Here is an 18,434-nt window from a genome sequence, read left to right on the forward strand (position 1 = left end):
CCTCTTATAAACTCTCCTAGGATTATTTCCCACAGACTGGTTCTGGTAGAAAGAAGCTGAGTACGAAGTATCAAAGAGGCCTTCTCATTGGTTTCTTCTTGATCAAAGTCTAGTTTACACCCTATTCCAACCTGAGGCCAAACTCTTAAACTTCTTGCAAAGAAAGATTATTCTGATCTAGAATGGCATATTAAGATTCTCAGTAAACTTCCAAGCTAAATGAAAAATAAATACACGGCCGGGTATGGTGGCTCACGCCTGTAATCCCAGCTCTTTGGGGAGGCCGATGAGGGAGGATGACCTGAGGTCGGGAGTTCGAGACCAGCCTGACCAACATGGAGAAACCCCGTCTCTACTAAAAATACAAAATTAGCCAGGCGTGGTGGCGTACGCCTGTAATCCCAACTACTCGGGAGGCTGAGACAAGAGAATCGCTTGAACCTGGGAGGCAGAGGCTGCAGTGAGCCAAGATCGCGCCATTGCACTCCAGCCTGGGCAACAAGAGTGAGATTCTGTCTCACAAAAAAAAAAAAAAAAAAAAAAAAAAAAAAGAAAAGAAAAATACGCAAAAAAAGAGTAAGGAATGATATGTAGTTTAGTCTTCTAAAAGTTTTGTTATTAGCAGGCTCAGCTGGCAGACTTCATATCCTTCTAATTCCATATTTACATTGTTCAACAATGATTTTTAGTAACCAGAAATAACAGCATTTCTAAGTGTTCAAGTGATTAATACTTTTACTTCGAGTTTCTTTGACGTTCCCAAGCACTTCATAAAATTAAAACTGCTCCAAAAGGCAACCCCAAAGACACAGTTTAAATTCATGAATCCACCCTAGTCTTCTCTTTACAGTATAGTGATGGAGCGACAAATGGAAAAAGCTATAAATCAAAGAACATTAGTCTTCGGAGGGACAGGCTTAACATTACACAAAGACTTTTTAGCACAAGATGTAGAAATGACAAAAATTGAAGTGGTTGATTTAGGATGGAAAAGCAATCAGGTAACTCAGTCAGAGGAATTCTCACCCTCTGCTTTTGCTCTTCTGTGCGGACATCACTCCGGACATTTGCCCAGGGAATATCTTCAGGCCACCAGATGGGCTTGCAGCTTTCTTTCCCCCAGCCTGGTTTTCCCCGACCTGTGGAGTACTTGAGCATCTCTGGGATAAATGCCCGAAGCTGGGCCTGGAAGAGAACAGTATGGTCATCAATATTCATGAAAGACATCTGGGGTGTGTTTATGACCCCTTAAATTCTAACCTTATAAAACAGAGAGGTTTCTGGGAAGGTCCCAGAGAATTTAAGATGTGACTGATGAAAACCCGCTGTTTTCCATAGGTTTCTCTATCTCCATGGGTGGTTGAGAATTATAAATATATTGGTAAAGTGCACCTTAGGCTGCATTTTGTAGACTTCTTCCTATAAGAGTAAGAATATCTGCCCCTAAATTTAATTTCTGCTTCCCAAGATATTACTGGTACTATGGCTTATTTCCCTTCTAGTTTTCATGCATGTAAGGTGCCAAACTCACGGTGTTTTCAACACTGTTCTGGAAGTAGGAATCAATGCAATTAGATAAGAGAGAAATAACAGGTGAACTGATAAAATAAATATTATTTATAGATGAAGTAACTTTATATCTAGAGAATTCCGAAGAGATCAAATGAAAAACTACTATAAACAATACGAGAATTCAATAAGGTGGCTGATTATAAAATATATGAAAATAAACAGCCTTTAACTTAGTAAAAAGGGAAAATAACCCTAAAACTCTTCTAGAAATTTTCCAGTAAGCTAGGCCACTGTCCATGAGTCTGACATATAGACATAGTAAAACATGTGCGAATTTAAATGCATTATGGACTTCATTCAGATTTATTTTACAAATCAAATCCAGACCAAACAGGTTTTAAACCACAAAGACAACTGCCATTCTTATTTCCTGGCATAGTAACCACACTCTGTGTGTGCTGGGGGAGGGTCTACTTTGTGAATATTCTTAATCGCTGATAATGACTTTTGGCAAGAAAAGCAGTTTATCAAGTTATGGTCTATGCCTCCTTCCCAGACCTACTGTTTCCCTTTCACCTGGAGGTCTACAGCACTCCAGAGATAAGTAGCATCCTGCAACTAAGGATGCATCCATATTGCCCCTGCAGTTGAAAACCAAAAAGAGGCCACTTTTAGCAATCAATCAGACTCAGGGGCGTGGATTTATAGTTACAAAGTAAAATAAGAAAAAAACTGAAATGGGAATACTTAAGTATTAATGAGAGAATGAGTATAGCAACACTTTATTATTAAAGATTTCTATAAATATCAGGTGTTCTCATCATTCTTATAATACATATTAGATATTATTTTATGAAAAGATGATACAGATTGTTACATAACAGGGAACCAGGAACCCAATCAGTAATGTTTACCTAATAAAGTTCTGGCTGACTGTAGTCATGCTGTTAAGTCCTGTGCCAAGCCTGCCACTTCACCTCTAAGTCCCCCAATGCCCCCGACAGTCTCCTGCCTACAGGATATGATATAATATACTCCATATATATTTGGCTCTGGCATCAAGCAGCAGGCTGATAGAAACGTATCCATTTAAAAACCCATCAGCTGGCTCATGCGGTCATTACTTCAGTTATTTTAAGAAAGTACATTTCAAAGTCATTTTTCCCTTTATTCTAATTTCTTGGGAGTGTGTCTTTTTCTAGGCTCAAATACACAGAGCAGGAAAGGGCTTAATCTTCACACACAATATTTTATACTTCTTCATGTCAAAAAAAAAAAAGGCTTTCTCAGAGGTGTAGATTAAATAAACTGATACAGACTTTCATAAACTCCCTTTTCTTTGAACATCATTAACAGTTTCCAAAGAGGAGAATTATTTATATTCATACCTAGGACAGTCTGGAGAAAATGAAATGAGAAGGCTAAATAATTCTAAATTAACAAAATCCTAAAGTGGGTTGGGTACAGTGGCTCACGCCTGTAATCCCTGCACCTTGGGAGGCTCAGGGAGGCAGACTGCTTGAGACCAAGAGTTCGAGCCCAGCTTGGGCAACACAGTGGGACTCTGTCTCTACCAAAAATACAAAACTCAGTCAGCTACAGTGGCACGTGCCTATAGTCCCAGCTACTGGAGAGGCTGAGGCAGGGGGATCGCCTGAGCCCAGGAGGTCAAGGATGCAGCGAGCCATGATGGTGCCACTTCACTCCAGCCTGGGTGACACAGTGAGACCTTGTCTCGAAACAAAACAAAACAAAAACCCTAAAGCAGGTGACAGAGCAAGACCCTGTCTTAAACCAAACAAACAAAACAAAAATCCTAAAGTGGCCAGAAAGCATTCACTGTGGAAAATACTAGACTGATAGAGTCTGCTCAGATCTACCTGGAACCCTATATATTCCCTAATTCTGGTGATCACTTCACTTCTGACGCCTCACCCTATTTGCACCAATAGTTCTTTATGCTCCTCAGTTCTGGGTCACGTGGACACCTTTCATCCTCAAGTCTTGCTTTGGCTCTCCCACCAGGCCTTCCAGCTGAGTTCCAATAACTCAATGTTACTTGAAAGCTGGCCTCAGCATCAGCCTCTTCACTTAAACCCCATCCTACCCTCTCTCCAATCTACTTGTCTTCTCAACTTTTTTATCTTAGCAAGTAGAAAACCACCCTTTCCCCAGATACTCAAACTAAAAATGTCAAAGTTATCTTTACTTTTCTCCTTCAACACTTATCTAGTCACGCATTGCAAGTCCGATTCTTTTGTTTTCTTTGAAATGTCTCTGGTGTCTATCCCTTCTTCTCCAGCCCCACCTTTATTCTAACTTTCTGGCCCAAGGCTAGTGCATCCTTCTAGTTGGCTTTCTTGGGGAACTCCAAGTTCTCCCTTCATTCCTTCTTCCCACATATCCTTGCTGGAGAGATTTTCCTAAATGTTACCTACATAGCTCCAATGCTCAAAACACCTTCAAATGTCTTTTAACGACGGCAACTAAACTAGATCCTTCTGCCCAGCTTTTCAGACCCACTACAATCTGGCTTCACACTACAATCAGTTTCCATTAATTCCCACCACTCAGCCTTGGTCCTCCATCAGACAAGTCTCTGCACTGTCTTATGAACTACTAAGCCCATTCCTGCTTCTCTGCCTTTGTTCTGTCCCCTTGCTGGACTACTTTCCATGCTACTATACCACTCATTCTTTAGTGCCCAGAAAGTCCTACATTCTTTGTGGAACATATACTAACTATTCATTCATTCATTCATTCATTATCTCTCTCTCTCATATACTAACTATTCATCCATTTTCATTCTCTCTCTCTCTCTCTCTCTCAGATCTTGCTCTGTGGTCCAGGCTGGAGTGCAGTGGCATGAACACAACTCAATGCAGCCTCAACCTCCAGGGCTTAAGGGATCCTCCTGCTTCAGCCTTCAGTAGTTGGGACTAAAGGTGCATGCCACTATGCCCAGCTATTTCTTTTTCTTTCTTTCTTTTTTTTTTTTTTTTTGTCTGTAGAGAAGGGGTCTCCCAATGTTGCCCAGGCTGATCTCAAACTCCTGGCCTGAAGCAATCCTTCTGCCTCGACCTCCCAAAGTGTTGGGATTTCACGTGTGAGTCATTGCACTCAGCTTCACTTCTCTTAAGTTACCTCTTTCTACCAAAAAGAACACAAGGGCTGGGCACCGTGGCTCACGCCTGTAATCCCAGCACTTTGGGAGGTCAAGGCGAGCGGATTCCCTGGGGTCAGGAATTTAAGACCCACTTGGCCAACATGGTGAAACACCATCTTTACTAAAAATACAAAAATTAGCCAGGCATGGTAGCACATACCTGTATTGCCAGCTACTCGGGAGGCTGAGGCAGGAGAATCGCTTGAACCCAGGAGGCTGAGGTTGCAGTGAGCTATGATTGCTCAACTACACTCTAGCCTGGGTGACAGAGCAAGACTCCATCTCAAAAATACAAAACAAAACAAAACAAAAGGCTCAGAGTTGGCTCTGAATCTTAATTTTCTCATCTGTAAAATAGTAATAATAGCAAATATACAGTGTCAATTAAGAGGCTGAGATAGCAGGCATATTAATTAATAGCAGTTTTATTATTATTACCTTAGTCATCAAGCCATCCTTTTTTCAGCAACTTCTACAGTATTCATAACTTTTGTTCTAAAATTTAGAGTTTAATTTGTTATAAAATTTAGGTGCATCATAGCTCTTTGGCAACTGATTGATAATTCTGATTTTATAATAAGAAAAAATTGTTCTTTTTTTTAAAAAAGTAGATGCTTTAAGCATCCACTCTTCAAATCTATTAAATAAAACTACTCTAAATGTAAAACAAATAAGGACTCAGAAACATCATGGCTTTAATCCAGCACAGTTTTAATCCTTAATCTGCTACAGGTTGAGCATCCCTAATCTGAAGATCTGAAATCTGGAATGTTTCAAGAGTCACATGTAGAAAATTCCACCCATGACCTCAAGTGACAGGTCACAGTCAAAATTCTATTTCATGCATAAGGTGTATATAAAACACAAATAAATTTTGTGTTTAGATCGTGGTGCCATCTCCAAGATATCTCACTAGGTATATGCAAATGTTAAAAAAATCAAAAAATTTATGAAATCCGACGTACCCAAACATTTCGGGCAGGCAGTACTCAATCTATATTAAGTTTCTATCAAGTCTAAATGTGACCATTTGCCAAAAAGAAATATTTAAAAGATAAATAAGATTTTACTTTTAAATCAGGGAAAATAGGGAATTTATTCCCCCAATGCAAACAAATAGCTAGCTTTCTGAAACAGTTTACTAATACTGAACACACTGTAATGTACATAAAGACATTCATCGTTAGTTTTTCAACGATGGGTAAAGTGGAAAAAAGCAGAGGTGGCAGAAGAATGAGTTTATATGTATCTGAAACAAGGTTGAGGATGAGAAATAAAGGGTGCTAGAACTAAGAAGGAACAAATTGACCATTTGGACCAATTATTTGCTTTGAAGCAAGCAAGCTATTACTAACACACCCACAATGTACAGGAAGTTTAGGTGCATTGTTCTGCTGGGTCCCTGAGCATTAAAAATTTGTATTAATATAAGCAGTTCCTTCTCGCACATGCGCTCTTTCTCTCCCCTCAATTAAAAAAAGGGGTGGGGGAAATGTACAAGCAGATTACTAATGGAAATTGTCAGAAAAAAAGGTAACCATAATTAGAGGAAAGACAGAACTGGGAAACTTTTCAAAGATGATTTATGTGCTAGAAATCTCTGGATGAGAAATGTTTCAAATTCCTAGGAAGATGATCCCAGAGGCTAATATGAGAAGCAGGAGACACAGAAACAGTACAAAAAGAAGGTTACTTCCACAGGCTGAAACCCCATCAAGTCAAAAAATGGAACCAGAGTGAAATCAGCTGCTGGCATACAAGTTCTAATTCAGGAGCAGATCATAGCTCTTAAAAGTGCTAATTATCAAGCATATAAAATTTGCCCCTATACCAAAAGAAGTAAAAGGTATTTTCTACTATAAGAGTTTGTTTTTCAGGTGTGTACATTTTGGGAATGAAGGGTATTTTTTACTTTTAAATGCTTAAGAGATGATTTGACTTCATTGAAAAAGGCAATCTTCCTACAGGTTATTTTTACACTGTCCCAAATAAACAGTGCTAAGGCTAAAGAGACTATTAATAAAGGGAAACTAGCAGTCCAGTACAGGAAGAGTTAAATGATTCCTTTCCAGAATTCGGAACTGTGCTCTCATTACCCGTTGAATTAATTACTGGTCCTGGAGAGTTTTGGAAACCAAAGCTTTTTGATGTGCTTGTTAAGGAAGGTTTGTCTTTAATCCACAGGGAGACAATCAACAGGATCAGCAAAGCTAAAGCCTAACCTCTCAGACTGTCCTTTAATTGGGCTGGAACAAGCTTTCCTGGACTCTCATTCTGATTTAGGGCTTTAGGTGGGCCTAAGGTACCCTAGCTTGGTCAGTAAAGCCACACCAAACCAGCAAAGAATAGAAAATACTACCACTTCCCGGGACAATCAGCAAAGATAAGGATATCAAATTCATGCCCGTGTCAGTGAAAAGTAAAGATTATGTGGAAACCACAGATAGGTTTAAAATAAAAGGTTCTCTAAAACTCTAAAACGTCTAATCCAACCAAAATTAAAAAAAATTCTTGCTATGCTAGAAATTTCCTTTGTAAATTCAGTTAATTCTTTGCTATCCAACAATGCATTATCCTTACACATCCCCCAAATACCCTCTCCTCTCGTTCGCTCTATCTTTGCTCTGCATTTACCTGAGTCTAGGGATTTTGAGGCTCCTGATGTCCATTTAGGCTCAATTACCAAGAACAGGTCTTTCAAACCAACATATGTGCTACCTCCACCTCTACTGAAGAGGTCAGAGAATGCATAATAAATTTTAAGAGAAGGCAGTTGAAAGCAAATCATGCTGAAAGGTTATGTTTTGCGTAGCCTACAGAAAATAGGAATGTAGCAGGGAAGGAAAAATGGAGATTTTTCAGACTGTGGCAACACTATTTTAACTTAAAATTATTACCGTCCAGGCTGACAGACCCAATTATATTTGAATGGATAGGCCAGGCGCGGTGGTTCACGCTTGTAATCCCAGCACTTTGAGAGGCCGAGGCAGGTGGATCACGAGGTCAGGAGATAGAGACCATGGTGAAACCCCGTCTCTACTGAAAATGCAAAAAAAAAAAAAAAAAAAAAAAAAAAAAAAAAAAAAAAAAAAATTAGCCGGGCGTGGTGGCAGGCGCCTGTAGTCCCAGCTACTCGGAGAGGCTGAGGCAGGAGAATGGCGTGAACCCGGGAGGCAGAGTTTGCAGTGAGCCGAGATCACGCCACTGTACTCCAGCCTGGGCAACAGTGAGACTCCGTCTCAAAAAACAAACAAAACAAAACAAATAAACAAAAAATTGAATGGATATCTAAAGGGCATTAAAGAGCTAAAGCAAAGTGATTCATTTGCCCAATGTTTGGAATTATTTGTACTACTGATCTCTGTTCAGAGAGATGACTATGGTGGTTATTATCAGAAATACCATTCCAAGCAGAAACACTGGCTTCTCTTAATCTCATTTCCCCTAAAAACACATTCCCATAGAAAACACAAGAAGAGCAAATTTGGAGAAAAGATGAACCTAACTTCAGAATTAGTGAATTTGAAGGCCAGCCAATGAAGGCACTCATTTAGACTCCTCTCTCAAGTCAAGACTTCTGCTTCTGTATCTCGGCACCCCCAACCTATCAAACTTTCTCCCTCTCATTAATCAAAATGCTCTTAAAGTCCTACTTTCTCTTTGAAGAACACAGGTTGGTTAGTTTCTGTTACCTTATGCTTGTTGTACTCTTCTGTACAAAAATGTAAATAATATAGGTAAAGTCAAAGTCCTCTTTGCCATCTATTCTCCCTCAATCCAGTCTCCTGTCCAGAGGCATGAGTCTGATGAACAGCCTTCCTTCTAGGCCAGATTCTATACATCTACATAAATACATGCTAGAAAGGCAGTTTTATGCGATTAAAGAAAAACACAAATGTATTTTTGTGTTTGTACACTATTTTATAACTTGTTTTTTCCACTCAACATTTTGTCATAGAGATCTTCTCATGGTAGTGCAACTACAATAATTTTTAAAAACAGTTGCCTAGTATCCATGGTATAGAATTTCCATTTTATTTAGCTATTCCCCTACTGATAAACATTTAGATTGCTTACAGTTTCTCTTGCTGTACAAACAGTGCTTGTACATGCTTCTTTGTGCACAGAAAACTCAGCAGAAAATGTTAAATCCATATACCCTTTAACCAGTTAAAGAAATTCAGAAAAGTGGAATTGCTGGTTAAAGGGTATATGGATTTAACATTTTAATACACTGCCAAATTGTCCTCCAGAAAGACTTTGCCAATTCCACTGTCACTAAGAGTACTAGACAATACCCATTCATCCTCTTCTACATTTTATTACCTCTTCCACATTTTATTACCAAGTTTTCTCTCTCTTTTTAAATTTTTCTTGAGACAGTCTCACTCTATCACCCAGGCTGGAATGCAATGGTGCAATCTCGGCTCACTGCAACCTCCGCCTCCCGGGTTCAAGTGAACCTCCTGCCTCAACCTGTAGCTGGGACTACCGGCATGCGCTACCATGGCTGGCTAATTGTTTTGTATTTTTAGTAGAGATGGGGTTTCACCATGTTGGCCAGGCTGGTCTTGAACTCCTGACCTCAAGTGATCCACCCTCCTCAGCCTCCCAAAGTGCTGGGATACAGGCATGAGCCACTGCACCCAGCCTTACTATCAAGTTTTCTTATTTTGGCTCATCTGACATGGGGGAAATGGTTTCTTATTTTAATTTCCATTACCAGTGAGTTGACAATCTTTTTATATGTTTACTGGTTATTTTTCCTTTCTGTGAACTGCTTATAACATTTGCTTATTTTTCTAATTATCTTTATCTTATGAATATGAAGAAAATGTTAATCTGCTCTGGATATTAATTCTGTCATATAAATTGCAAATATTTCCTTAGTCCAGTTGTATCCTATGTAAGTAATTTATATGGCTAGTTTCTTCTCTTTAGTATTTCTGAATATACCCTTATTCTTTACTCGAAATATGCTATGTTCTATTTAAGAACACAACTAGTGTTTTTATTTGTTACGTATATATTCTCTCTTTCTTTTCCTTTCTTTTTTGAGACAAGGTCTCGCTCTTTTGCTCAGGCTGAAGTGCAGTGGCGTGATCATGACTCATCACTGCAGCCCTGAACTCCTGGGCTCAAATGATCCTCCCACCTCAGCCTCCTGAGTAGGTGGGACTATGGATGCACCACCATGCCTAGCTAATTTTTAAATTTTTAGTAGAGATGAGGTCTTGCTGTGTTGCCCAGGTTGGTCTCAAAACTCCTGGCCTCAAACCATCCTCCTGCCTCGACCTCCCAAAGTGCTGGGATTACAAGCAAGAGCCACCACATCTGGCCCATATATATTCTCTTAATCTCATCATGCCTACTAAACATGACAAGACATCATATACGTAAACATTTTATGATAATTTCAGACAGTAAGAAGAACCTGCTTTGCCAGTAAATTCTGGAGAAGCAGTTTGGAATTGTGATCCACCATAGTGGTTTTCAAAGTTGCCTGCACACTGGAATCACTTGGAGAGTTTAAACACTGCAGATGCCTAGATCCCATCCCTGAAGGCTGTGACTTCATTGGTCTGGAGTGTGGCCTGGGCACTAGGATTTTAAGTTCCCTAGGTGATTCTATTATGCAGCCAATTTTGAGAACCACCAAACTAAAATACTTTTTATCCAGTCCTTCTTTTCAAAAAAATTTTTTTTAAACAATGGCAAAATACACATAACATTTATTATTTTAACATGTACCATTTAGTGACACTAAATATGTTCACAATGTTGTATAACCATCATCATTATTTCTAGAACTTTTTGTTTGTTTTTTTTTGAGATGGAGTCTCGCACTGTCTCCCAGGCTGGAGGGCAATGGTGCAATCTTAGCTTACTACTACAACCTCTGCCTCCTGGGTTCAAGCAATTCTCCTGCCTCAGCCTCCCAAGTAGCTGGGATTACAGACACCTGCCACCATGCCCAGCTAATTTTTTGTATTTTTAGTGGAGACGGGGTTTCACTATGTTGGCCAGGCTGGTCTCAAACTCCGGATCTCGTGATCTGCCTGCCTCGGCCTCCCAAAGTGCTGGGATTACAGGTGTAAGCCGCCATGCCTGGCCTATTTCTAGAACTTTTAAAGCATCATCTCAAACAAATTCTGTGCCCACTAAAACAATAACTCCTGACTTCTACCTCCCCATAGTCCCTGGTAACTTATATTTCCTTCCTTCCTTCCTTCCTTCCTTCCTTCCTTCCTTCCTTCCTTCCTTCCTTCCTTCCTTCCTTCCTTCCTTCCTTCCTTCCTTCCTTCCTTCCTTCCTTCCTTCCTTCCTTCCTTCCTTCCTTCCTTCCTTCCTTCCTTCCTTCCTTCCTTCCTTCCTTCCTTCCTTCCTTCCTTCCTTCCTTCCTTCCTTCCTTCCTTCCTTCCTTCCTTCCTTTCTTTCTTTTTTTTTTTTGAGACGGAGTCTTGCTCTGTCAACCAGGCTGGAGTGCAGTGGCGCAATCTCGGCTCACTATAACCTCCACCTCCCGGGTTCAAGCGATTCTCCTGCCTCAGCGTTCCCAGTAGCTAGGATTGCAGGCACCTGCCACCATACCCAGCTATTTTTTTTGTAAATAATACAAAAAAATTTTTAGTAGAGACAGGGTTTCACCATGTTGGCCAAGCTGGTCTCGAACTCCAGACCTCAAGTGATCCACTTGCCTTGGCCTTCTAAAGTGTCAGTATTAGGCGTGAGCCATCGCGCCTGGCCACTTCTATTTTCTATCTTTATCATTTTGCCCACTCTAGATACCTCATATAAGTAGAATCACCCAATGTTTTCCTTCTGTGTCCCGCTTATTTCAATCAGCATAATGTTTTCTACTTTTTGAGTAGAAGAGGTGAGACCTATGTTTTTTTCAAAACAGAACAAAACTCTCAAAAAACTTAAGCAGATAACTGACTGGCTGTTTTCTAAGTAAAACATCTCTAAAGCCTTGTGAATAACTCCTTCCTAATGAAGCAAGCACTGTGCTGAACATTTCAGAAGGTTTACCTGAAACTGCTATAAATTACTATCCTGTTGCATCATCAAGCCATGGGAATATTAAAGCAACAAAGATTGCCCCAGTGACAGTAAGAGGAGGGCAGTAAGTTCAAGGAAGGTGAGGGAAGGGAGAAGGGAAAGAAGAGTGGATTTTAATCAATAATACTGCCCAGGTCTTTCCAGTGATGCTTCTTTTAGAATTATAATATATGCCTGGATGTCTTCCAATACAGATTCCAAAGAGATTTACCACCTCCCAAGAACAAGAGAAGCCTATAGGACCCACGTCTGGTAAAGAGCAGAATTGATTTTCCACTAGCAAAATCATATTATTGCTTAAAGACTCTGCAAGAAGCTACGCAATTCTTTGAACTCAAAGCATAGTCTGAGAAACAGCAGCATTGACATCACCTGGGGGCTCACCAGCAAGGCAGAACCTCAGGCCCATTCCAGACCTACTGATTCCTAATCTGCATTTGAACACGACTTCTCAGGTGACTGCTGCACACTCTGAAGTTTGAGAGGCACTGACTTAGCCCATCCACTAGGCCCTGGTCTGTAGTATCCTAAAACAAATTTGCTAACCTGACTTTCAAAATCTGAAAAAGGAGACTTTACTGTGAATGAATTCTGGGGTTGCAGAACCTACCCCAAACTAAGGATCCCTTTTGCTAAGCTTTATCTCAACCTCCTCCAATTCTAAACAGATATGGAATAAGTATAGAGTAAGTTCCAGCCACTATTCTTAAAGGTGATTCGAAATCCAAATTTTCATTTTAATTACTAAAAACACCACAGACATATGTAGTTTTCTAACACGCACACCCACCTCCCACCCCGCCCCCGCCAAAATAAGGACTATTCCAACTCATGGCACCAAAACAAGAGACTTAAAATCTTACTATAGTTATAATAGTAAAAACAGAAACTTTTCAGGTAAAACGTCCTATTTACTAATAAAGAATCATACTTTCAACGAAACAAAAAAGACAAAAGCCAAAACCCAAGAGAGCTGCTTCCTAAAAAAACAGAGCATTTAGTTCTCACAGAACTTCAGACATCATTATGTGCAATTTTTATCTGTGTAGGAGACAATTTTGAGAGTTTTGGGGCAAGTAAAAAATTCTCTTAAAAAGCAAATGTTGGCTGGGTGCGGTGGCTCACACCTGTGAGCCACACCTAAAACTTTGGAAGGCCAAGGCGGGTAGATTGCCCAAGCTCAGGAATTCGAGATGAGCCTGACATGGTGAAATCCCGTCTTTACTAAAAATACAAAAAAATTAACCTAGCGTGGTGGCCTGCGCCTGTAATCCAAGCTACTGGGGAGGCTGAGGCAGGAGAATCACTTGAACCCAGTAGGTGGAGGTTGCAGTGAGCCGAGATTGCACCATTTCACTCCAGCCTGGGCGACACAGTGAGACTGTCTCAAAAAAAAAAAGAAAAGAAAAAAGAAAAGTAAATGTTTAGTGCAGACTGGCTGAAAGAGTCAACCTGAATAATGAATACAATACAGTTTTATACAAAAAAGATTTTTTAAAAAGCACTGGCAATATGAATGCAGCCCTAAGTTCTATTTGTCATTAGCTTCCTTCATACATTTCATTTTCTATTTATGCCTCAATTTTCTTTCTTTTTTTTTTTTTTGAGACGGAGTCTCGCTCTGTAGCCCAGGCTGGAGTGCAGTGGCCGGATCTCAGCTCACTGCAAGCTCCGCCTCCCGGGTTCACGCCATTCTCTGGCCTCAGCCTCCCGAGTAGCTGGGACTACAGGCGCCTGCCATCTCGCCCGGCTAGTTTTTTGTATTTCTTAGTAGAGACGGGGTTTCACTGTGTTAGCCAGGATGGTCTCGATCTCCTGACCTCGTGATCCGCCCGTCTCGGTCTCCCAAAGTGCTGGGATTACAGGCTTGAGCCACCGCGCCCGGCCTATGCCTCAATTTTCAATCTGAAAAATATTTTGTTTTCGTAGACACCAGGGAAAAGAAAAAAAAAAAGCCAGCTGTATTGTTCCACTTAACTGTTGAGAAAAATTAAAATTCTTGGTTCATGAACTTTCTCTAATAAAGCATGGCTGAGAGATGGTATGTTCAGGTTATTAAAAAATGAATATAGGCAATACATATAATTACCATTAATAATTAGTAATAATACCTTGGTGTGATGCTTTAGTTTTCAAAACATTTTCCTACACCAAATTTTATTTTTCTTCCTCTGACTCCTTAAGGTAGGAGGGCATGTATTTCATCAGAAGATGAAAGTGAGAACCATGGTTATACGTAGTAGAATTGAGACTAGAAAATAGATCTTCTGACTCTGAGTTAGTATTCTTTCCAATAAATCATGCTAACTTTCTCATTTGTAAAGATACAAAATAATGCAACGCATAATATTAGAACAATATTGAATATAATTTACTCTCTTTAGACGATTCAGAATGTATCTTAGGATCCTATATAGATTTGTAAGTTAGGGTCATCAATATCAAGTCATCTCTATACCATCAAGTGCAGATAAGATGATAATAGAGCTGTCTGGTTAACCCAAGTCTATCTCTATTACAGTCCAGTTTGACAGTTCTAGAATTTTATCACTTCAAGGAAGTCATAAATTACCCGTATGTTCTGAAATCTAGAATTAATGTCCAGTAAAATGTACTTGTTCTTAATGGCTATAAACCATATCTGAGCTCTGCTTCCTTGACTATAAAATAAGAATTTTCAAGACACACATACACACACACACAAAGGTGGATTAAATGAGATGCCCCTGTAAAGAACTTAGCAGTGTGCCTTCCAACACAAAGTATCTATTTAAGAGGAAAATAAGGGGGGGAAAGAGAGATGTTGACATCTTCATGCTAACATAAATAAAAATAATCTTTGGGCAAAACAAAGCAGAAACATTATCAAACTTTGCACTTTATTTGTTTGTTTATTTATTTATTTATATATTTTTTGAGACGGAGTTTCGCTCTTGTTGCCCCAGGCTGGAGTGCAATGGTGCGATCTCAGCTCACCGCAACCTCCGCCTTCCGGGTTCAAGTGATTCTCCTGCCTCAGCCTCCCGAGTAGCTGCGATTACAGGCATGCACCACTAAGCCTGGCTAATTTTGTATTTATTAATTTTTTTAGTAGAGACGGGGTTTCTCCATGTTGGTCAGGTTGGTCTCGAACTCCTGACCTCAGGTGATCTACCCACCTCAGCCTCCCAAAGTGCTGGGATTACAGGTGTGAGCCACTGCGCTTGGCCTAACTTTGCACTTTAAAAAATTCAAGTTTAATATAAAATAGGAAAATAGTTTTTTGTATTTCTATTATAAAAGCAATTCATGCTTATTTAGATAAAATGAAAATCACCTATAATGCCACCATGCATAGATAATTAGTGTTAATATTTTAATGTACATCCCTCCAAGTTCTATACACACAGATGCGGGCACATTTTATGTTATTGTTTTAGAAAATGAGATAAATCAGCTCAATTCTGTGTTCCCGGAATTAAAAAAAAAAAAAAAATCTCCCAAAAGAAACAGAAAAATAAAGCCCTAAACCCCTCAAATTACGGTATATAAGAAATGCTACTTTACAATCAGTTTTTTTTTTTGAGACGGAGTCTTGCTCTGTCAACCAGGCTGGAGTGCAGTGGCATGATCTGGGCTCACTGTAACCTCCACCTCCCAGGTTCAAGCGATTCTCCTGCCTCAGCCTCCCGAGTAGCTGGATTACAGGGGCGTGCCAACACACCCGGCTGATTTTTGTATTTTTAGTAGAGACAGGGTTTCACCATGTTGGCCAGGCTGCTCTCCTGACCTCAGGTGATCCACCCGCCTCAGCCTCCCAAAGTGCTGCGATTACAGATGTGAGCCACTGTGCCCAGTGTTAATATGTGCACTCCTCCAAAGTTCTATACACACAGAGGGGGGCATACTTTATGTTAATGTTACAGAAAATGAGATAAATCAGCTCAATTCTGTGTTCCCAGAATTTTTTTAAAATCTCCCAAAAGAAACTGAAAAGTAAAGCCCTAAACTCCTCAAATTACAGTATATAAAAAATGCTACTTTACAGTTTTTTTTAATTTAACATACCACAAATATTATTCTACTGCAATAAAGAGCAAATCATCATTTTTAGTGTCTAACAGTTCACTGTATCATCTCTTTTGGGCTATGCTGCTCGTCTTCCTATATAAATTCTAAACACTATCGTAATTTAACCAATCACATTGTTCCCAATTTTCCTACTGTAGACATGCTGTAATAAACAATGTACATCTGTGTTTAATTGGAGGGCATGATATACACCTTTTAGACTTTGATATGCATTGCCAACACCAACCTGCCCTCTAGAGAAAGTGTACCAATCTGCATTCCCACTAACAGTGCATTAGACTGCTTGTAGTCCCATACCCTTGCCTATCTAGGTTTGGGTGGAAATAAAACCCTCCTTTTACTCCCATTAATAGTGAAAGTCTTTAGGATCAATTATAAAAGAGAGCTATTGGCCAGGCACAGTGGCTTATGCCTGTAATCCCAGCACTTTGGGAGGCCAAGATGGGCAGATCACTTGAGGTCAGCAGTTGGCGAGCAGTCTGGCCAACATGGTGAAACCCCAACTCTACTAAAAATACAAAAAAATTAGGCAGGCATGGTGGTGCATGCCTGTAGTCCCAGCTACTCAGGAGGCTGAGGTGGGATAATTGCTTCAACCCGGGAGGCAGAGGTTGCAGTGAGCTGAGATCACGCCATTGCACTTCAGCCTGGGCAATAGAGCGAGACTCCGTCTCAGAAAAAAAAAAAAAAAAAAGAGACAGAGAGAGAGAGAGCGAGCTAGCTATTTAGCTCAGATTAAGAAAAAAGTATTTGAGGAAAACAAACAACAATAAAACGTTGAGGGGAGAAAATGCCAGGATCCAAATACTTGGAAATTCCCATTCAGTTGGGAGCTGGGTTTTTCATCATCCTGCTCCCTCTTCCTCCTCATTTGTTTGTTTTATTTTATTTGTTATGTTTGACTTTTTAGTCATCATCTTTGGTAAGAAGGGGAAGGAGGGAGCATATGATAGAGAAAATGTGCACCTCCAGCAACGCATCTATGCGTTTGACAACTGAGATCCAGCTCCTCATTCACCAGCACACCAAGCTCTACCGAGTGTGGTTTTGATAAAAATGGAAAACAACACTTTCAAATGTCTTACCTCCAAAATGATAATAACTAAACTGTTTGCTGACTTCTGCGGCCACTAGCCAATTTCATGAAAACCAGTATCCACAATGATTTAATATAATCAAAACCTCAGACTGTTTTACCCTAGCACACCAAATGTGACAAAGAATAACAAATACCCATCACAGGAGAGGAGTTAACCTAACACAGCATTCGAAACCAAAGGCTTAGGCAGTTTTAGATATACTTTACATCTGAGACAGAGTCGATTCTTTACATCAACCAGATAAAAAGAATTCACTTTATGTTTTCTTTACTTGAACCAGTCAGAATGCCTCTAGACACAGAATAACAGAAACTGTTAAAAGACAGTAAAGAAAAGTTTAGATCGGGGTGCCAAATCTTTCGGCTTCCCTCGGCCACATTAGAGGAAGAATTATCTGGGGCCACACATAAAATATACTAACATTAATAATAGCTGATGAGCTAAAGAAAAAAAAATCGCCAAAAAATCTCATAATGTTTTAAGAAAGTTTACGAATTTGTGTTGGGCCACATTCAAAGCCATCCTGGGTCGCATGCGTCTTGCGGGATGTGGATTGGGCAAGCTTGGTTTAGATAATGCTTTCCTTTCTGAACCATTATTTAGAGATCTTTCCAGTGTCCACAGAAAGGGCTATGAATCCAACAATCAAAAGATCACTATTTACGTTTATATTTATAAAATGTAGTATTACTTCAGACCAAGTTGCTGGTTCAGATGGAATAAAAAATAAAAGTGCCACCCCGAGCAGCAGCATCAGCGTCTGCACTGGGTCAACACCTGCCCAGGGGACTTGCGATCCTGTTCCCCACCATTACACTTAACTCATTTTTGCTCTAACCCTGAAGTCATTTACTGAACAGATACTATTATTTAGATGACATGTTATTTCAGAGGCTGAGCAGCTATACTGAACAGAAGTAAACGACAGAAACTAAATTCCTCAAATTCTAGCTGGGGAGACCACAAATAAGTATACAAGTTAACAAATGGGATTATTTCAGGTAGTAACAAGTGTTACACAGACAAGAACACAGAGGATGTATTAGTGTCTTGGTGGGGAAGAAGAAAGCTTCATTTAGGTGGGATAATCAAGAAAGGCTTGTCTCAGGAGGTGATATTTGAGCTAGACTTTGAATAAGATAAAGTCCATCATGCAATCATCTGGCAGAACAATATTCAGGCAAAGGGAATAGCGAAAGCAAAAGAATGGATGCAGGGTGTTTGAGGAAAAGAGGGTTAGAGTGGCCGGAGCCCAGTGACTGAGGGGAAGAAGATGAGGCAGGAAAAGGCCAGATTACATAGGGCCTTCCAGGCCACAGCACAGTCTGAATTCGATTCTAGGAATAGTGGAAAACCATTAAAGGGCTTAAACAAGGAAGTGATACGGCCTGAATTAAATAAATAAATAAATTTATTCATTCATTCACTCATTTATTTGAGGCAGGATCTCACTCTGTCACCCAGGCTAGAGTGCAGTGGCACAATCTTGGGTCACTGTAGCCTCAACCTCCCGGGCCCAAACG

The 18,434-nt window shown here is 40.0% G+C and overlaps 1 protein-coding gene across 9 annotated transcripts in view; it reads right to left on the reverse strand.

The window, feature by feature from the left end:
- NRF1 (nuclear respiratory factor 1) overlaps positions 1 to 18,434 on the reverse strand; it is a 149,161-nt gene that overhangs the window by 49,854 nt on the left and 80,873 nt on the right. For all 9 annotated transcript variants that reach the window (XM_050782538.1, XM_050782542.1, XM_050782535.1 and 6 more), the window contains one exon: positions 1,027 to 1,185. In XM_050782538.1, the coding sequence (XP_050638495.1) occupies positions 1,027 to 1,185 (159 nt within the window). The remainder of the gene's footprint in view (positions 1 to 1,026; positions 1,186 to 18,434) is intronic.

Source organism: Macaca thibetana, chromosome 3, assembly GCF_024542745.1.
Source record: "Macaca thibetana thibetana isolate TM-01 chromosome 3, ASM2454274v1, whole genome shotgun sequence".
NCBI classification, from domain to species: Eukaryota; Metazoa; Chordata; class Mammalia; order Primates; family Cercopithecidae; genus Macaca; species Macaca thibetana.